Genomic DNA, 22,089 nt, shown 5'->3' with positions numbered 1-22,089 from the left:
CTTTTAAGCATTTTTGTCCATGCATGAACAGAGTGGGTGTATGCCGGAAGAATTGCTGTCTAGTATAGATTCTTCTGTGTCTATGTACATGTGTTTTCTTATGTGGTATATTGTATGTGTTGGACAGTGTAGCCTTGAACTGCGTTCCTACCGACACCTTAATTTGTTGAGCATTTTCTATTCTTTGTGTCTACCCATTTTTTTAAATATAAGAGTATGTTTCTTTTGTGTATTATTGCATTGGTGAGTGAGAAGTGAGAAATAATTTGCAAATGGTCTGCATGAATAAGATTGATAAAACATACCCTTGGTGAAGTACTAATATAGTTTTAGGGAAAGTTCACTTTTTTAAATATATTTTTATATTTTTTGGCATAAGGATGAGTGTTGTGGCAAGTCTGGGCAATGACAAACATGACACTAAGTGAGCATGATTCTTAAAAGGTAGCTTTATTAAATATGCCTTCAGAGAAGGTCAGTTGGACCCAACATCTATGGACATCTATGGATTTAGGGAAATTGGGGACATACCCATTTATTGGATTCAATGGGCTCTCTCCCCCTACTTTACAAGTTTGGTGTGATATCTTTACAAGAAACCTGGCTCACAGCAGAGATCCATAGAAGAGTTTTATTTTATTCCAACAACTTGCGACATGGGCCCCCAGAAGACGACCCTCGGGCCGCCTAATTATGGGAGTTAAGCAAAATGTCCCCTTGTCTAGTGTGAAATTGATCATGAGTACTAAGAACATCTTAGCTATCGAGGCAGTGGTTAATGGGGTGTATGGCCAAATCGTGGTATTGTTAATTAGTATTTACATACCACCGGAAATTGAAAACTTGGATGAGATGCATGAGACTATAGATCAAACATGCTCCTCTTGGGTAGTCATGGGGATCACATTCATATTGTATGGTGGGGACTTGAACACAGGCTGTAGAGATTACGACAGAAGCCCCAATTATAGATGGGTAAACTCGGTGAGTACTATGACAAAGCCCAGATGGAACAAAAAAGGGAAGTCATGTATTGACACGTTTAATGAGTGGGATTTGTTGATGTATAATGGCAGTACCCTAACAGATTGCCCAGGCCAATGCACGTGGTGTATAGGAAAGAAATCTTCCACATTAGACTATTTCTTTGGTACTAATGCCTGCTCCAAAAAAGGTCAGTCGCTGGAGTCCAGAGGCACAGATTTTAGCGATCATCACATGCTGATACTCGCCATCCATATCCAAACACGGCTTGGAGGCCTGGGGGGCGCGATTGACCAAGTGGTTAACCATTGGGGAAATAGGATATGTTGGTCACCCAAAAATGTAAGCAAGACATCAAGATGTATTAACTAATTGATTGAATATGGGCTGGAATCATGGGAGGGGCAGAGTGTGATTTACATTGGTAAATGTTTGGAAAAACTGATTTATGAAACAGGGCTAAAAAATCAAACCAGATGGTGATACAACAAGGTAAACATCCAAAGGTCTTTGATATTGAAACACAAGATGCCAAGTGGCTGATGCGTCGACAGATGAGAAAAGTTAGAGGGGACGTGTGCCACAATTGGATTTTGGAGGCAAAAATAAGTAGAATAAAATGAGAATATAAGAGCTGGTTGAGAAGGAGGAGGTTGTCCGTCCGTAATGGGAAGTGGCAATCGATTGTTACCGTGCTTTGCAGTGGAAAAGTTGGACCCATATGACAAATGTGGTCTAAGGCTAAGGGGGATTATTGGTGCACTATGATAAACCCTATTCCTGAGTGCAAAGAGAAAGAACATTTAATGGCTAATTGTGTATCCAACGAAGGGGACGATATGGAACAAAGTTATGAAGGTATATGGTTACTTGCTCTCAGTGTTGATGATATATATACTGCCATTGTAAAATTTAAGGGCACACGAGCACAGGGGCCAAATAGGTTGTCAAATGAAGTACTTAAAGATGAACCCAGGGCCATGGGCAAGGGCGTTTAAAATACTGTTTGAAAAGGTGTGTAATGAAAAATTGGTACCTGAAACATGGCTAAGGGATATCCTTTTGCTGATATACAAAAAGAGCATCCTGAGAATCATAGATTATTATCTCTGCTGGATGTTCCTGGTAAACTGTTTTCTACATTTGTACTACACACTTTGCAGCACTAGGCAGATGAACATAAAATACTACATTTTACGTAAACCAGCTTCTGCCCTGGTTCTGCGACCGCACATAATATCAGGTTTATATACACACTGATCAGTTGGGCTGCCAAAAAGGGGAAACCTGTTCTATACCTGATGTGGGTGGATTTTAGTGCGGCATTCAATACCGTAAACTGGGCTCACTTATGACAGAAGCTGCACTCATGGGGCTCTCCTGAATGGTTAGTGTTGATCTTAATCCATCTACACTCTGGTAACGGTGTACAATTGCAGCTGAATAACTTAGGATCCAGGAAGTCTTCAGTGAAGGTAAATAGCGGGTGAGGCAAGGCTGTACCCTTTCCCCCTACTATTTAACCTTTATCTGGCAGACCTGCCCCTTGGGCTTTTGGCAGGAGATGGATGTCCCATCAAGATCGGCTCTCAACATATAGCAAGTTTACTGTATGCTGATGACCTTGTCATGCTGGATCGCACATTAAGGGGTGTTAAAAAAGAATTCACGGTGCTGACTGAATGCGCAAACCAACATGATTTGGTCATTAACATGATCAAGACTAAAATGATGGTAGTATTGGGAAGAAAGATTGCCAGGGTAAACTTGCAGACAGACTCCCATAATGTGGACTGCATATATAGTTACTCTTATCTGGGAGTGGAGTTGATGTGGATTACAGGGTTCTCATCGAGGGTAAGAAAAGAAAGGCCAGTCAGTTAACTTGTTTATTGAGTAAATTTGCGAAACAGCCTGCGGGCTATTCAGTTGAAGGGATCCTCAAGCTGCAAAAACAAAGCACCTTACCAGCTATCCTCTACAAATTAGAAGTGTTGTCCATGATGGACCTATCATGGCTAAATGTTGTAGAAGTATTATTTTGGAGGAAGCTCTTGAATTTATGCCCTACTACGCCTATGGCTTATCTATGTTTAGAATTGGGATTAGTTTCCCTTAGGAGTCAAGCATTCATACAAAGAAGTTCACTCTATTTTAAATCTAGAGCTCAGCATATATGTCAATTGCTGCAAATTGTGGGCTCAACCTATGAACTCCAATAATTTTGTAAAATTGAATGAGGAGTGTTTTACTGATATTGAGTTGACCCCCGACTTTGCACAGGATACTAAGTTTGAGATCTTGAAGGCTATATTCAAAAATAAAGTGGAGAAGTGGGATTGGATGAATAATTATTCACATTTGCAAACTCTGCACAATTTTAAATATCTAGTGGGTATTGGTTATAGATATCTCAAAACCCAGCATTACCTTATGAAATGCTCAAGCCTGGCAGTCCGTAACTTTGTGCTGAAATTGCAGGTAAATCATCTCCTGTTGTTGGCACTGCAAGGTGCTATATTAGGCTTTGCTATTACCCAAATTGATTGAAGATATTTACACGAATGGTAGATTTGACCGAATTCGGTCACTATCGTTAGTTCACATTTTTTCGATCAATTTGATTCTGAAAATACCAAACATGAAGAGCAGGGGTTGCGGGGTGTCTCCCGCTCCTCTTGTTCAGTATCTTCAGATTCCAAGGTTGCAGGGGTTTCCCCCGCATCCTTGACATTGGCAGTGGGGGGGACAAGAATAGCTCGGGACCCCGTTTTTAATGAATGGTCAAAACAGGACATGAGCAGTTTCACTGCGGGCAGTCCGCCCACGAACAAAACGTTTGCAGGCAGACAACCCATATCCTAAGCTTCCACACAAAAGATAATATATCGAATTTGCAAGTCCCTAGAGAATATTGAATCCCCTAGACATGTACTGGCTCTTTGTCCAAAGATGAGATTCATTTGTATGACAATACAGGGACAGTTTGTGGGACGGTATGAGGCTATAAAGTTCTTATGAGTTGTGGTGGTACTGTTTAAATACTGACCTGGAGTCTGTGCACATAGCATCATACCAAATTTGGAGACTGATTACAGAGCACCAGAATATGTACAATTGTGTAAACAGTATAGAATATTAACAGAAACAGAATAAGATAAAGATGCATAGGGACAATTCAGAAAACTTAAGATTTTTTTTTTAGAAAGCTTTAAGAAATGTACATGAAATTTTATGAAATGTATGATTCTTTGAAATTCATTGAAAATTAGGTGTTATGGAGAATTCTCAGAAATGTGCTAATTCCCTCCACCTTAGAGACCCCCAGCAACTTTGCTGGATTTTGATGACTTGAATATTTTAACCTGGAGAGTGTGTGACCCTTTTTCCCACTCTCTCATGTATTTTATTGTGATTTTGAACACTGTTTCTCTTTTGGTTATGGAGTCTGACAAACTCCATAGGCATCATCTTTTACATTGTGTCACACAACACCTTCAGTGCGGTGACACAGGAAAGTCTTTCAGATTTCCCCAAGGTTTAAATACCTTCTCTTAGATAAACTACTGTTTCCAAGAGCAGTAAAGTGAAATTGACTTTACTTACCATTGTAACTTTCTAGACCCAGCACACCCTATCTTACCATAGAGTGCTGGAGGGGTTACCTAGTATCCCCTTTGTCTAGTTTCTCTTGTAACATTTTTTATGTTACCCTTTCCTCACTTAATTGCTGGTGGCAGTGGTTTCGTTGAACTACCATGGTGTGCCTTTACTGCAGGCTGCGTTCGCAGCTACAGCACAGCACCCATGGGAGCCATCTTTGTCAAAATGGCGCCCGGTCTTCCTTTTTTGCCATTTCTTTGTGGAAAGGTCCTTTTTGAGATTTACTCTGCATGCCAAACCAGGTTTGGTCTCTTTGTTCATTTTGCCTTTGGCGGGATTCACGAGTAAAGTCCGCCTCTGGTTCCAGAGTGTCTGTGGTAGGCAGGAAGTGAGGAAGGTGCCCGAAACTCCCTGTGCTTAGTCACCTAGGAGACGCAAATGCACTTTGTGGTGATTGGCCGGCTGACTGTCTGGCAAGGACAGCCACCCTGCTGGGTGACTGACCGCTAGGCTGGAATGAATGGGAGAGAACTGAATAAAGGTGAGTCTTTTGGCTTGGAAGGCAGAGTCGACCACTGGACGAAGGAACCGAAGAAGAACTTGAAGAGGACGCCTGCTGCAAATCCTGGACCGTTGGTTTGCCCAGTGAAGCCCTGCTGCAGTGCTGAAATGCCAAATTTGCTTCGACAGAGGAGCCCCTGCAAGGACAACTTCTCCCCTTGAGTTGGTTGGACCAATCAACTCCAAGTAAGCCACCTGGACATCCATCTCAGAGCTGGTTGAATTTCCACACAGTTGCTGCTGGAAACCGTATAGCCAGGGAGAGGAACACCAGATTGTGTGCGTTACTTTTAAGCTGGCATAGAGCTTTTGGAAGATCCTACAGACTCACAGGAAGCAGGACTGACCAAGCCTGAGCCCCCTCAGAGTGCGGGACCCCAGAAGCAAGGAAATCTCGACAGCCAGGAACCGCAGTGTTGCTATTTGCTGTAAACGTGAGGAGCTCAAACACTGAACAGCCACTGAAAGTGAAGTTTGCTGGTTGTGAGTTTTGACCGTCCCAGTGCATTGCAGAAGTCCCCTGACGTTCTCCCTCTTGTCCCCACGACTGAGGCCCAGAACAGTGAGACCTGCAGAGCTGCACAGGAACCAAAGTCATCAGCTGCATCTTTTCTTCATCTTTAAAGGTACTGTAAAAAGTCTAAGAGAACTTACCTCTTACTGTAGAGTGCTTGTAACTTCTACAACTCACAAGTCTAATAGGCTTGTGGCCCTATATTTGATTCTTCTTTTCATCAGACTCCTAAGAACTTGTGCAAAGACTTTTCCATTTACTTGCCAGAAGTGCTTCATCCTATATACAAGACTTTTGCCCATTGACTTTGGCTTAGCCTTTTGAATTGTACGACTCTTCTTGGAGGATCCAAAAGTATTTGCCTGCTTAAGAATATTTGTGGTCTCTTGTTGTTCTAATAACCTTTGCCTTTTACCAACTTCTTAGAGTATTCTAAATGTGAACAGTGAGATATTAATGTCCCCAGCACCCTAGTTATTGAAGTCACCTGTGGGTGTAGGTTGTGTCTGTGGGCCATCCCAAAAGGTTCTTTACTGATTTAGAAACCAAGAGTTTACAGTATTGAAGTGTATTTGTGTGTTACTATTATATTTGCTACCTTCTGAGGAAGAGGAAGGCTTTATAACTGACTGATAAATTAATAATTGTTTATGCAAGAAACCTTGAGTGTAAGAGTGTATTTGAATACCTGTAACCGTGAATCTCTGTGTAACTCCACTACAGCTCACATTTCCCCTGTTGAGATAAGCAAGGCTGCTCAACGGGCTACCAAAACTGTGTAGTACAAGCTTATACCAAAGGGTGGGTTGCCTATACCTATAGTTGTTTGTAGTGTTCCCAAAGGGTACTGCATTCAAACTTTGCCTAACACTAGGAAATGTATGTAATGAAGTGCCCGGATGGTTTGGATTTGAAGTATGAATGAACCAAAATGTTGAATGGCAAATAGATATGCATGTAGTTACTAGTGTATTTTAGAGCAACGCAGGTAGTGTGTGATTATGATTAAGATGTGATGAAATACATTTTCTGTAAAGATTTTTTTATAAGAATGACTTTTGACTTTTGTAAAGGTTCTTAGATGAATCAATACAAATAAATTAAATAAATAAAATAATCTATTTTTAGAAGTCTTTGTCCCTCTTTCGTACACCCTATTCTCCAAAATAATGTCCAATATAGGCAACAAATTTCCAAACCCTATTCTTAATGAGTCTTTTAACCTCTGTAGGAAGTAAGAATCAGGAGATCAACAACTCATTGTGGTTTGCAAGGTTATTGTTTTATTTAGGTGCCAAACCCCTATACTAACCCTAAGATTCTGGTGCCTCTGCTGAGGAAAAAAAGGGTTCAAAACGGTGTACATTAGGATGCTCTATCATATAAAGTCTGTTCGCTCTCTAGAAACCTAATAAAGCCTGATCCCTGGCCCTACTACTAAAAAACAAAAAGCATCTGATAATATCCTACGCGCCTTCTGCCCAAATGATATGCTCTTGGCTGGTGTCTGGTCCACTCTGTATTGCCTCTGGATTTGACAAGTTTGTTTGCCCTTAGCAGGGTTCCACTGTGATCACCAGCAAATGTCTCTGGGCTTTTCACTAACTCTTCTTAGGGTTTCCTGCCAGATGCACAAGCAAATGGTGAGTATATCTAGGCCTCCCGGCCCCTTAAATCCTTCAAGTCCTGTACGAAATACAGTTCCTGTAAATGGCTCTGAAAAGCTGAGGCTCTTTTGGCTCATTTTGGAACCCCTTTGACTCTTACCCCTCCGTAGGGTATCAGGTTTCACACTCCCTCTAGGGGTTAGTTTAATTGCTGCCCACTCATAAGTGATACATTGTGCAGCCAGTTTTGACACGCTTGCTTATAGCGGCATTGCATTTTTTTCAGCAAAGCTGTAAGATAGCCCAGTGGGTTGAGGGCTCGCTGCTGCGAGCTGTGTGTGATCTGCAGGTCGCAGGTTCAAATCCTGGCAAGGCCAACTCGGCCTTTCATTCTTCCGAGGTTGATAAATGAGTACCAACTTCAGTTGGGGTGATAATTGTATGTAAATATGAGGAATTTGGTGAAAGTGCTATATAAATAACAAATCATTATTATTCACCGAAAATGACTTGCATCTATTGTATTTTTGGATACTGTATTATCGAACCAACTGGCAATGTAGGGGATCTACTTTTCATGTAATGACAATACCCGACATGCAGCTGTAATTGGCATAATATGAAAGTTGAAAGTAACTGGCCATACAATGCTGAAGTGGCATATCTATGGCAGTGCCTCTGCCTATTTTTTTATCTGTGCCTATCGTTTATTAAAAACTTAAACACATTTTTAATAATATACTTCACAACTCTTAGTTCATTACAAATGGCAATAAATGACTTCAGGCACAACATTCTAAAACATTCATTACAGAAATGAATTCATTCAACATAATAAAATAAAATATCATATACTATATATCTATCAGAGCCTCCCTTTCTAACCCCCAAGATTCCATTGTCTACCTATTTGACAAAATACTCCTTTGCCTATTTCATTATGGTGGACTAATTGACAAAAACATTTTCCGTCCACTTATTGTGTATCACTGTTAAAGTATTCACTAAAGCAATGGTCATTGAGATAGAGTATCCATACAATAGCCTATCCCATTTGACTTCACATCCTCTAATCTCCTTATGAACTTTCCCAACCACATTTTCCATAACCCTAGTGTTGTGCGATAGCCAATCAGCCAATGTTTTAGCTTTTCTGACTCCCCGGCTTTTACAGAGCTGACAATCTCTTTCTTGCCAAGGGATCCCTCTTATGGGACCACACCTTTGTAGGGAGCCTAGTAAGTTCAGACGAAAGCGCATATAAATGTAACCATATTTCTGCCCTGGAAATCTCATCACGGAGGACTGCATCTCCTTATTTGTCATCAGGTGTGTGGTTAGCTCCCTTTACAGTTTATACAATCGCATTCACTGTATATTTTTCGGTATTACACAAATTTTTGTTTACAATTGTACAATTGCTCGAATGAACAATTGACCGAATTTAAAGGGTCACAATTGACCTTTTCACAATTGACCGAATATATATATATATATATATATATATATATATATATATATATATATATATATATATATATAGGGTTTGGCGTTGGGTGGGGGGTTGTGGGGGGTTTCCCCCACATATATGGTACAATTGACCTTCACAATTCGGTTAATTGTGAAAAGGTCAATTGTCATTCGAACAGTTGTAAAACGAACAATTCGTATACAACCTATTTTTCACCATTATACAATTTTCATTTTGTTGACGTCGGAAAGAAAGTGGACCCTGCACATAAAACACATAAAAAAGGTGTTGTTAAGGTTCAAGGGTTTTCTGATGTGAGTGAGAAGAGTAGAAACTTCACTTGTATCTGAAAACCCTTTAACCTTAACAAGAACTTAAACAGGCGTTGTCCACAGGCACAACGCAACCGCCCAGATAAGGTCAGTGAATAGAAACACTTTTTTAGAGATCAGGCCTTCCAGTGAGGTTCACATCACACTTATGTTGGCATTGTGTTCTATGCGCAGGGTCCACTTTTTTCTTATTGTCCTGATGAAGGTGAGTAGAGACATGTATCCCGCTGAAACGCCCCTGAAAACGCCCCTGTAGAGGGGGCCACACTTTACCATCTGTTGTTAAGTTGCCCTACCGAGACTTTGACCCTTAGAGTGACACCCAACACTAGATCCACAGTGTTGAATAGGGAACGCCCTGATAGAAACAGGGGGTTCTTTACTGAATTTAATTCCTGGATTCACAAATTAGTGAATGTGTGATTTGATGGACATAGATGTCCTCCATTCTTATCCCTATCCCTTTTTTTTACCTTTGTCGGTCTGAGCACTGTTTGATAATTAACTACAGCTCAATTGTACCATTGTCACATTTTGTTGAGAAATACTTTTAGTACCTAATTATCACACACAAAGTGTGTGTCTTAGTGTTCAGTTTCATGGAACAGCAAGGAACAGAACTGATCTACCTCTCTGCAAGTGCCTACATAATAGCACTCTATATGAGGCTAAAATTTAACGTGAACAATTTGGTAAATCAGTGTTCTGCTGTTGGCACCTTGATGTTGTTTATTAGGAATCAAGTGTCCTTCATCCTTGTAAGAACACAGAGTCTGCTGTCCCACTTCAGTTTGTAGCACTGGCTTCCATTTTTGGTCCTTACTTTGGCCCACAGTGTGATGAGTGATGAGTGTGATGTCATCAGTTAGGGGAAAGTCTCTTGTTTCTGCCTTGAGGCTGATTTCTCCATTGCATACTTCTCCACTTACCCCACTCATCACTGATGCACACCATAGCCTGCCCCTCAAAGACCATAGGTGTGCCAGGGTAAGAGGCGAGAACCTATCTTGTCTGAAAGGCCATGGTACCCCAGTCCGTGTATGGGTGGTATTCCGAACAGAAAGTGAATGTGTTGTAACCTTTTCTCTGTGACACATAAATTAAAGCAAGTGAAGAATACCTGACAAGACCAGATCACAAAATTGCATCCGACACATGTTGTTGACAGAATTCGATTATATTTCTACTCCAAAACATCTGGAAATCTGCATCTTGGTGACCCCTGGCTTGTTTCAACGAAGAATGGATGGCAGACATACCTTCTCTCCCAGGTTGAAGGATAGGCTTACAACCATTGAGTATGGACACTAAAAACGACAACTATTTAAAATAAAATACACTTTCCTAACTCACATGAGGTGCGAGGTGAGTAAGTGAGTTAAATGGAATTGCATTGGCGTCTAGGATGGATAGTGCTTAATTGTTTCAAATATAATAGTTTCACGATTTCTTATTTTGAAACGATTATGCTTAAAGCAATAGGCAATTTAAGCATGCAATGTCAAAGTTTGAACATCATTGATGGAATGGGGCGAGCGCTGGAATAAAAGGTATGCAGGGGAGAGAGCATAAGCAGGGGGGTAGTTATACAAAGGAGATGCAAAAACAAGAAAAGAACAGCCATTTATTAAAATGATAACTGAGGGGGAAGCAAAAATTGAGAAAACGAGAATTTATTAACAATTAAGTTGGTATTACAAAAAAGGAGAATGTACAATTTGAAGATAAAATCCTAAATAATATTTATTACTTTATATGGAACATAACAAATATGTCTTAATCGGGGACTGATCCAAGTCAAATAGTAAATATTGATTAATGATAAGTGTTCTATGTTGTAGACAACAAATTAAAAGGATGTTGTTTAAAGGCCTTCATAACAGCAAAGCTTTCTGCCTATTTCTAGATCAGTCCTCTGAGACCGCAGAGACCAAAGAGCCAGGTCATCAATGTCACTGCGAATGACCGGCGTTTTTCTGCATCTCCTTCAACACAAACCTCTCAACAAGGACCACCCCCAGTAACGCCGCGACCAAAGCAGTCTTTCATTTTACGCACTAGTAAGTTTTATTTATAGTACCCATTTGTTGTGTTGTTGCAATGTTTTAATTCCTGTGTTGCTGTATTTACTGATGACTATGACAGTCTTAAAGTATACTAAATCCCATTATTGGGTATACCACATCAAATAGTTATTACAATACCAACAAACCAGATGCGGAAGGGCTGCATTCGATTGGGACATCCATTGTGATGCTCCTCCTGGAAGCCTGACCCCGTGAAGTCCTGCCAATGAGGTTTTGTTTCTGGGTGATGTGCTGTTCCACTACTGCACCCTGTTTTACCTTTCTACCCATGGATAACTGCTCCATCGATCCACCCCGTTAGGTTATGTCACGTTTGTAGTGTGATAGCCACACTGCTCACAATTAAACTTACTCAATATCCCACCATTTTTTTGATCAGATTGCACCGCACCAGGTTACATCAGATGCGATGTGCAGAACCACCGACAAGTATAGACTGAGATACACAAAGGTGGCTGAATGACAACACATGATATGATATGATAGGTTATTTATAACGCGCTTAATACCCAGAGGTTTCTAAGCATGGACCCGGGCATCGAACCTGTGGTGCTCCGTGTCGTCTTGCTTCCAAGGCGAGCACGTTGCCCCTGAGCTATCCTCCCGAGACGAGGATAGCTTTGGTTGAAGCTAAAAGGCAAGGTGTCTGCTATGCCCATGTTGCCCTCGCCATTGAATCAACTCTAGTAGCCACTCCTAACTTGTTGCTGCACCAATTACTTTATTTAATGTGATGCACTTTTTTTTCTCAACAAGTTTGTTTTCGATTTTTCGTTCAAACACGATCAATCAAATGTATAGTTTCTATCAGTGGGACTGTTTCCTTTCAATGTGTAGATTGCTGAATGTCTGCATTTTAGCAAGCATTATTAAAACATTTTGGACCTCCCTTGGTCCTTAGTTTCTCTCGAATCATTTGCCCTGATGCTTCTGATCTACTGAGACTTTGTATCCCAAGTTTCCATTGGTCATTCATAAACTCAAACGAGAATGCTCTTAGTGGAATCGTAACAGCCACCCTTTCTTGCCATGGACCCACTTACTCCTTTGGATTACTTCATCCCCTCGAGGTGCCCCTCTCTGACAGTACCCGCCGGGCTCCCCTTGATCTTAGCAGTGCCATGCTTAATGCTAGGTAAGCTACTTTCAATGCTTTCCTGTCAGGACTGTCCAGAAAGACGGCGAGAGCACCATACTTGTGCAGGGGGCTCAAGCGAAAGGTTGTGAGGAATGCTGCCTGGCTCTCTCCTGGGTTTCTAGAAATCGAGCAGCCCATTAGTACAGGGCACACCCACGCTATGAGTCAATCACATTATAAAAAACAGAGCACCTGGAGGTAATCCGTAGGGCACCAAGGAAGACTAGGAACAGGAGAGCCGACAAAAGGCAGAAGAAGTTTAAGCAATGTTCCGGAAGGTATCAAAGAAGGTAATATCAATGGCAAGAGTACCTCAAATCAGTTTGGCATCAAAATCCAAAGTACAGGGTGCAGTCATAAAGTTATCAAAGTCTCCAATCCAAGCTCCCAGTAAGTCTCCAAACTAAGCAAACCGTCGCAGTAAGTCTACAATACAAACAGTTAAAGTAAATGTCCACTCCAAAAGCAATCCACAGGCAAAAAGTGAAGTACATGACACCAATTTCACAACACCAAGAAGACATAGTTTCACAGGCAACCAAATTCAGGAGGGCTGCAGAGGATAAGCAATCCAAACATGGCAGGCCAAGGTTGGTAACAGGTTAGCAAATTATACAAGAAATCAAAATACAGAGAACGCTGCTCACAATTAGCAGCTACGGTATGCAGCATCCTTCACTACTTAATTTCATTCTATGCAGCGTGTTATGAACGTCTGCACAACAGAGCAAGTGGGGAAACAGAGCCCCTGCTATTGTCTGATGGTGTCCATGAGTCTCCATGGCAACCGCCAGCTTGGAAAGTGGTGCGGACAGCCGAGACGTAAAGAGAACCTGACTTTGCCACACAGATTCTTATTTGAGAGCTAAATGTAGATATTCTTTGCATCTCTGAAACAAGATCCACTTTTGAATGTTCATCCATGTTTTACACTTGTATCCCTGAAAATAGCCCTGTTCTGTTGACTAATATGTAACTACAGTGGAGCGGAGAGCTGTTGGCGTAATTTTAAAAAAACTGAGCTGAAGCTTGCTAGTTTCCCCTCCCTGCCATGGAGGGCAAGGAGGGGATGCTATGTCTTGTCATATGACCATGAGTATACCAATTTCAGAGAGAGTAATGTTTCATGTGGTTTCATGACTTTACAGCTAAATAATAAAGATACGTTGCACATATAAATATGCAGAAAGAAGGAAGGAAGAAGGGAGAGTTACATTGACTGGCCTTTGACTGACTCATCCTGTGACAACCTACAATGTATTTGTACAGAATATCTGACAAATCGTAACATTTTTGCAGGTACAGAAGTCAATGGTGCAACAACATCTGTTGAAATGGGACCAATTCCACCACCTCTACCAATCAAAGGTATCATGCCTGATTATGGAAATGTGTTTGAAAATCAAGAGATTACTACTCCTACAACACCTCCCCCAACACCTCCGAGGGTAAGAATTCCTGAATTTCAGGTTTGTTTGAGGCGTTTATACAATTTCAGATTTGCCATGCAGTGTTTGCAAATCAGTGCACAACCAGGCAATAGAGAAGCACAATGCATGTGCTACAATAAATTGTAACCAAACGTGGTCTTGCTTTAAGATACGAGAAGCGGCATAACAGAAGGATATTTTCAGAGATTGCATATGGCGAAAAGTGCTCTTTCTGGATTAGGTCTTGCAAAGTTCAAATCCTATTTCTTGGGAAGAAATATACCATGCCTTCCAGTAAATGAACTTGTTTGTCACAGCTGTTCACACAAGTGTTGCCTACCAACTATTGCACTTGCCATGGCAAGTAGATCTAAACAGCATATTTCATCATCAGCTTAAGAAAGTTAAACTTATTTCTTAAACGTTCTTGTTGTAAAAAATGTCCCCAAAAAGTACATTTTCCATAATAGATGTTTAAATCTGTACTTTAAGAGACATAGGGCCTCATTACGAGTTTGGAGGCAGCCATGGTGCTATTAGCACCATGGCTGCCTCCAAAGTCGCGTTCGGGTAGTCGGAATGGGGACTTTCCAGATCATTCCAAACTTGGAGGACCCGGTAAGTCTCCATTCTGAAAACCATTCCCCATTCCCATTCGAGCCCCCATAGGGCTCAATGGGAATGAGGAAGGAGCTAATAACAGAATGCGGCGGTAGGGGGTTAACAGCACCGGCATCCTTACCAGTGCCGTTAACCCCTTACCGCCGCACTCATAATGAGGCCGATTGTCCCATTATCCTTTGCCACACGTGCTTTATTTCTTTGAAGTAGCTTTTTTTTTTAAAGATTAGCACCCAGGGTCCACAGCAGCCATCTTAAGTAAGCATTTTGTTTGTATGAAAGGGACTCAGGGAGGCATCCTGTTCATTCAAACAAAATACACCATATAAAACCCAGGGTGCTAATAACAATAACACCCAATCTGGTGGGCCGGAAACAGGTGGTAATGGTGCCGGGGCCTTTGGTTAAGCCCCTCACTGCACTTGGGCCTATAACTTGGGCACCCGCCGTTACCACCCACCTAACCAGCCTGCCAGATTGGGTGTTATTGTTATATTAACAATTGTCTGGATGTTTTGGATTTACAGTTGTTTCTTGCGAGACCGGGATGACTGTAGCAATGCAGCACTCAAGTTTGGTTTTGCACAACACACACAGGACTGTAGATGAGTCTGTGTCCTCCTCGGAAGTGGTTTGACAAAGTATTCTGAGATGCGTCAAAAATCAGAGTGAACCTCGATTGTACACTGTTCTGGTGTCCTGGTGTTCAAATGTTTTTTTTTTTTTAAGTTGTTCGTTTTGGTTTAAACATAAAACATTCACCACATTTCACCAACGCCTTCTGTATTGCGGAACAGAGCTGTGTCTAGCCAAAGTACCAGTAATTTGAATACAGGTTGATAATCTTTCATCAGAATCGTACACATGGCAGTCACTTGAAGGCTGTGTGCATGTACCCCTGTTTCTTGGATGTCTTAAAGAGAGGGAAACCCCTTTTCTCCAACAACATATAGTTTATTTATTACATTTGTTATACGCCCAAATCCAAGGGTATCATGGCGTAGGTTACAGTATACTTTAACTCTGTTACAGATAAGTAAAGTTACAGGTTAAGGTCACATTTCACATAGGTATACCAACATTACTTGCTAAGTCACTTGTTCCAGAATAGCATCCAGTCCAGAATTGGACTCTACAGGTATTACACGGTGATGGTTCTATTTCCTCGGTTAGTATTTGTTGAAGAGCCAAGTTTTCAATGTTTTTTTTTTTCATTTCTGGTGCGAGGGCTCATTCCTTGTGGTGTGGGGAAGGGAGTTCCATTTTTAGGTGCCACTCTGGGAGACGAGTCTCTCCCGCTCTTGTGAATTTGAAACGTGGGATGAAGAGTTGGGAGCTATTATTAGATCTCAGACTTCTCATAGTTTTGTTGTGTCTAATAGCTTTGTTGAGGTAGGTAGTGTCTTCTTTCCCTCTAGATATAGGGTATAGACTCATTAACATGCTTGATTTGCTGCCACCCCCTTGCACAGCATGGGTCTAATCCTGGAGTGAAATTGCTAGAGTTCTACACCCTCTGGCCTTTTACTCTTGTCGGGCAAAGCCGTTTCCCAAATTGAGCCTCTATACTTCTATCAGCCAAGCAGCCGAAGGTCGGACATTGGATCTGGTGCTCTGGGCTAAACGAGTGTCACGCCTACCCCTTGGCAACACATCATTAGCGACCTTAAAATTATGTAATCCTCAAACTCTCAGACGTCCAATTGGCCTACGGAAATGCAGTGGTGTGCAATTTGTTGTGTCCTGCACTGTTCCACCTGCCACTCAACATATGTATGGGCTCCCAGGTAGCTGTATCCCACAAAGAGTAAGCCAGGGACTAGGGAGGACCTGTCCGCAGAGACTGTTGGGGGACGATGTCCAAGGTTTCAGGCCTGGGACAAATCTATCTTAGTTGCCTTATCTCTCTTCTCCCAAACTGAACTCTAACTCACTTTCTAACCATGTTTATTTTCACTATCAACCCCCAGACTTCCTTTCCAAACTCACCACTTCCCACCTCTTTTACTTCCCCACCCCTTCTATTCTTCACCCACAGCTTTACACGAATGCTCTATCAATATATAAAACAGAATGCGATGTGTTTGTTTGTCTGAGTGTGACCTTTGAGCTATGGATGGCGGGTGTGTAAGTCAAAATGTGAATTGGCATTTAAACTCATCTTGGCACAGCTAGATGATGTGTGAATGGCTTTCAACTCTTTGGCACAGGAGTGCGCAAGCATACAAATCAAAATCTGGCAAAAGTAATCCTCTTTCAAAATTGTTAATCGACACCTGCTATAGTATGCTTACCTCCCCCCAAAAAAGTTGTAGGAATTGTTTAAAGTTTATTATGATATATTGTTGGTATATTCATTTGTGCCCATTGCGAATACCTGCATTTAGGCTTTAGAAAATTAATTTAATGTTTAAAAATAATTATTTCCCATGGACTCCCGATAGGCCATTCCCAAACAACCAGTCATTCTACACCCCACTGGTCTGTCAGTGCAGACTAGCTCTGGAAACCTAAAACCTAGTAATATTCTTTTAGTCTTTATGCTAATGGAAAGACTCTCCAACCCCAGTTGAGGGAGAATTAAGCTCACCCAGGCAGACTGCTTTAAGGCTGACCCTCTCTGTCTAATCAACAAACTTTGCACATGCAGTGCTACTGGTGCTAGTTTACTTGGAACATCAAAGGAGTTATATCTGAGTACTGCTGCAGTTCGCAGATAAAATGATATCAGCCTATGACTTCACAGATGCAAAGAAACTGCCATAGGTAGCAGAATTAAAAAACAAAATTGTACCCTGGAAAATGTATAGCACTTCCCATTTGCATAATATTACCAATGAATATGAAAATAGAGAAAGCTCGTATTCAGCTTGCAACTCTAACAATGGAAGCACCACAGCCCTCAGATCAGTGCAAGCAGCCTTAGCGAGAGTCATAGGAACGCATCTAAAATTCAGTACGGCAGTCAGACCAGATATAGACTTGGTCCATCCGCTGGGCCCAACGTAGCCCCAAGTGTGGTTGGAAAAGCTAACCAATTCCAGCCACACAATCAGCGCTCACAAGCGCAGGCCCACAGAGAAAGCCCCCTCCCCCCAAATGGTATAGATGTAACCCTACCCATGTGATGAGTGTGTGTTTCAGGAGCAGGAGGCCATCTTTTGGGAAAGTGGAGAGAGGTAGGAGAAGTAGAGCCTGGTGAGATGTAAGAGGCTGGAGAGGTGGTGGCAATGGAGAGCAGGAGGTGGATGTAACAGAAAGGGGTAGTGAACATAAGGCGGTGGTGAAAGTCGAAGAAGCCTGGGAAGGGAGAGTACACAGATGTAGAGAGTGGTAGTAGGAGAACATCAAGGTGGAGCCACTAACATCAAGAAGCAAGGTGAACAGTGGTAGTAGTAAAGCAGATCATGGCAGAGGTGGTGGCATCTAATGGCAAGAGGTGGCAGAAGGAGTTGGCAGGAAGGAAAAACCCCAAAGTAATTGTAATTAGAGAATGAGATCAGCAAAGTGAAGGCAGTCAAATCGAAAGCAGGACAAGTCCAGGAGAAGGAGAAAACATCAGGCCCCAAACATAGAAATTCAGTTTTGGAAGACAGCCAAAGAGGAAGAGTTGGGACCCAGGGGCAGGCGGCGGCATGGGCAGGGCATGGGAGTGCAAAGTACCAAAAACATTAGGTGAAGAGAGTTGTATAGCATTGGTAAGAGGTAGCAAAGAAGTTCAATGGTGGAAGGAGTCAGAAGGAAAGCTGGGACTCAGATAGCAGGAATAGGAAGATTCAAGTGGATTAGGTCAGCCCTGGGCAAGACCATACAGTGTGAGGAAGAAGGAGACAAGTATACAGAGGTTACTATCAGATCAGAGAGTTGAAGGCGAAGAAATCAAGGGTACACTGAGAACCACCCAGAGACCCCCCTCTAACTCTCCCTTTCAACGATCAAAATTGATCATTCTACTTGGACGGTGTGATGCTATAGCCAGCCGTCGGGTACAGGACCCTGGAAAGCCACCAACTAGCTAGACGAAGCAAGAACTAACAGAATACCCATAAACCAGCAATGCCAAACATGGAGAGGTGAAACAACCTCCTACAAACTGGGTAGACAAGGACATTGGCTAAACGATCCTTGTGTTCTATTCTAGCTGATCCATCTGAGTACATAACACTTAAATAAAGTATAGTAACCCAACAAGACTTGGTCTGGATGTCGTTCTTGATGTCAGAGATCCTACTCGACAGCACCCATTAAAAACCCATCCCTCCCTATAAAACACAGTCTCTGTGTATGATAAGATAACATTAATTGATTTTCTACTACACCACAAAAGTCTACTACAGCTTCCTCTTTGTTCAACTTGTCCAAGGAATTATGTGCTAGGACAAAACCATCTTGCTCAGAGGAGAACTATTGATGGCCAATACCATCGCATACATGTCTCCAACTATGTTAAGTAAGGCGATTAGTCTATGAAAGCCAGAAAGTAGTTGATCTGTATTTTTTTTGTATGCAGTTAGATTTGTCCCTTTCCATGTTGTGGGATTGAGACCTTCCATTATGATATATCATCATGGTTTTATGTATCAATGGAGTCAGAGCATCAGCAACTACTATGAGGAACTCTGTGGAAAAGACTCCTTCCCCCGTAGCGTTTCTATTGGGAAGCCGTTTAATACTATTATGCAATTCCTGCCATGTAACAAGATTCTTTAGACTATGCTTGGCTTCCTGGCTAGTGGTTAGTGTATCCAACATATTTACCTTTTTGGTAGTATTTCATTTTACTAGCTCTCCCATTGTCACTAGCATGCTCTATGGCCTTTGCTAAGATCTCTTTTGTAAGTTTTGGAAACAGCATTTTATTTTGACCAGTCGATATGCTAATTATCATAGCAGTTTTGTCTTGAAGAGCCGTAATTGGACAGCAGAGGTAAAAACGTTGCCAATCTCCACCAGTCAGCAATACAGGCGCTGCTTTAGGCACTCTTGCATTATTCTCTCACCTTGTTCCTCACCATTGTCTTACAGCGTCATTGTAACATCCCAATCATAATATGGAGCTAGAAATCCGCCGTACTTCTTGCTTCTTTTGAAGTGCTAGCTATCAACCGCTTTCTTGTGGCTTTCATTACAGAATGCTGAAAACATCAATGGTTATTGACAACGGAGACCAGAAGCTATGAGATGCTGGCAGTAGCATAAGATGGGGGAAGACTCTGACCCTTGTCGGACTCCTGTGTCAATCTTGGATTATGACAACGTCTCCTTTCAGCTGGATCATATGGATTATCTGGCCCACAATAACTGCCACAATGTATTCTTAACCCAGAGAGCCTGTCAAAAGTGCAAAATGTTAATATATTTAGTCAGTGTTCCCTTTTGTAGATGACATTTCTGTGTACATAAGATGTGAGGGTAAACAACACTTTTGCGCCTCTCCACTCAACCATCTTTGGAATTTAAAGATGCAGGTTAGGCAGCCGTAATAAGAGCACCAGGGCCTACAACAGTTGAAGTGGGCATGTCTGAAGCAGACATCAAGAGCCAGACCCACGACTATAGGTGTCTCGCGTTGAACAATAATACAGCATCATGCTACTCTACTGCACTCTGGCTGGGTATAATCAGTACCCATATTTATGGTTAGAAGCATATCCTATAAAATACTAAATGTCAGATAGAGCCATCTCGAAGTAAGCCTTATGGGTCCAAGTAATAATGCAGGTTTGTTAACAATATACTTAGAAATGATTACATTGACTAGAAAGATCTCCAGTAGAACAAAACACTGGTGGAAAGATTGCGATCGGAAATAGAAGCGTCAAAACTCTCTACTTGAGTGTACGAGGTAGTCCCTATGCACTCTTGCAACAGCTTAGTCTTTGGTGGTCTGTAACAATTGAAACTATCTACATTATATATTGGAGAACAAGCTGATCAACTACTACTAAAACAACATGATGTTCAGACTTGCATATAAACACATACCTACACCAGTGTGATCCCATGCAACAATTACATAATGTCCTAGCTAGATTCTATGAAGGTTGGCAACACAGCTCCAACATGATTTCTGGCATTAGAGTTGCCTCCCAAGTTCCACCTGGGCAAAGCACCTTCTGCGCCATCGGAGAGCACATTAAAAGAGGGATTTCAGGAAATGCTGCTCTGCCTCTCTTCACTACATCTGTCCCTACAGATATTAACAGGTCGGCAATGGCAGTGCCAGCACAAGTATGGTGATACATTACTAAATGAATGGAACCTGTACAGAAGTGCTTTAACTCCATAAGGAAATTGAAGGATGCTTAACTCTGTTTTAAACCAGAAGACAGCGTACTAGAGGCCACATCTATCGATAGTAAGCAGATTATCATTCAAATTATGAGCATCATTCAAATCATGAGCTGCTGTAAGCATAGGTGGAGGTGAAAAACAAAACACAGTAAAATCATCTTTAGGCTTCTTGGGGGAGCTATAAACCCTCTTTCTGTTTTACTAGAAGTCTGGCAATCGGTCAACATTTGCTCGAGGTAAATTCATAAAATGTGATGTTACTGTGGAACTTAAACTTGCCTTATGCTTAGAACCTGACATTCAGCATGATATTGCAAAGCAATCCCCTGTCTTTATGTAACTGAGCTACTTTGGAATTCCTCTAAGGAAGGTCCTGTTCCTCTGGTAACCGGATTGCTATAACTGCATAGACAGAGCCCCCCAGAAAATGGCTACTTATACTGACAACCTACAGAGAAGTACAGTACAAAACATTGAAATATGGTTTTGTTTATTAACCGCAGTGACTTGCAAAATTGAAGTTTCAAATTAAAAATAAAGCAACATCAAGAATAATTCTTGATGCAACTTCCACTATACCCGTAATGATATAGCAGGCTTGCATGCTAAATAACACACTAAATGGGCAAAGGCATTGGGTCCTCACTTCATATGAAATTCAGAGATCTGAACCTTAAATCACAGAACAAATTTCAGAAGCTTAATGGTTAGTGTGTCATCCAAATGCTCCCATCTTCCCCTTCGTAAGCCTAGAGCCATTTGTAATGCAATGTAAAAAGGGAAGAGACAAAATAATAAATTGCCTATCATTTTCACCACTACCGTTTCAGGTGCTTATGCTTGGAGCAGGGGAAACAAAGCAGTAGTGTTGCCTGTCACAGACCACTTCTCAAAGAAAGACTACACGCTGTCGGATGTATATTTTACTTATCCATTTATTCTCTTTATCTTCCATGCCAGTTGGATATCACCCTTGGGTGTATCTCAAGTGGCATGGTCACAATCAAAATACTAAACTAATAGTTTTCTAGATGACAATTACACAACAAAATTACACAAACAAATATAGAGGCATCTTTGGGGGTGTCCCCATCGCTAGAGCGAGCAAGTGTCTCATCCTTCTGCAGTCAGTTGTAAATAAAGTTCAAATGTCGTTTCAGTGTCCAGTTCTGTGCTACTTTGGTGTTTCTTGCGCTGGTGCAATTTGTTTGTCCAGGTATTTCCTTTTACTCCAAGATTTCTCCAGGGTGTACCAAAATAGGGGATGACCACAATGAACTGTATTCCCGTTTTAGAAATGTTTTGCCATCAGAAACCTCCCTCATGCTTATCTTCTAGGATCTACCCACGTTAGTGTCCACCAGTGTTGACTGTTCTCTAGTACCGAAGGCTGTCTAGGATTCTCCACGTCCAGTTCGGTTGACATTTCAGTAAACTATCCAGAGTT

The 22,089-nt window shown here is 41.6% G+C and overlaps 1 protein-coding gene across 2 annotated transcripts in view; it reads left to right on the top strand.

The window, feature by feature from the left end:
- The window catches only part of DOCK1 (dedicator of cytokinesis 1), a 2,312,292-nt gene that overhangs the window by 2,216,487 nt on the left and 73,716 nt on the right, over positions 1 to 22,089 (top strand). The window contains exons 50-51 of one of the 2 annotated variants that reach the window (XM_069611483.1): positions 10,979 to 11,132; positions 13,597 to 13,766. In XM_069611483.1, the coding sequence (XP_069467584.1) occupies positions 10,979 to 11,132; positions 13,597 to 13,766 (324 nt within the window). The remainder of the gene's footprint in view (positions 1 to 10,978; positions 11,133 to 13,596; positions 13,767 to 22,089) is intronic. The other variant, XM_069611484.1, reaches the window with a different exon arrangement.

This window comes from Ambystoma mexicanum, chromosome 8 (genome assembly GCF_040938575.1).
Source record: "Ambystoma mexicanum isolate Mex_15411 chromosome 8, UKY_AmexF1_1, whole genome shotgun sequence".
Taxonomy (NCBI): domain Eukaryota; kingdom Metazoa; phylum Chordata; class Amphibia; order Caudata; family Ambystomatidae; genus Ambystoma; species Ambystoma mexicanum.
The sequence above is the reverse complement of the archived record's forward strand: the minus strand, read 5'-3'. Positions and strand labels throughout refer to the sequence as shown.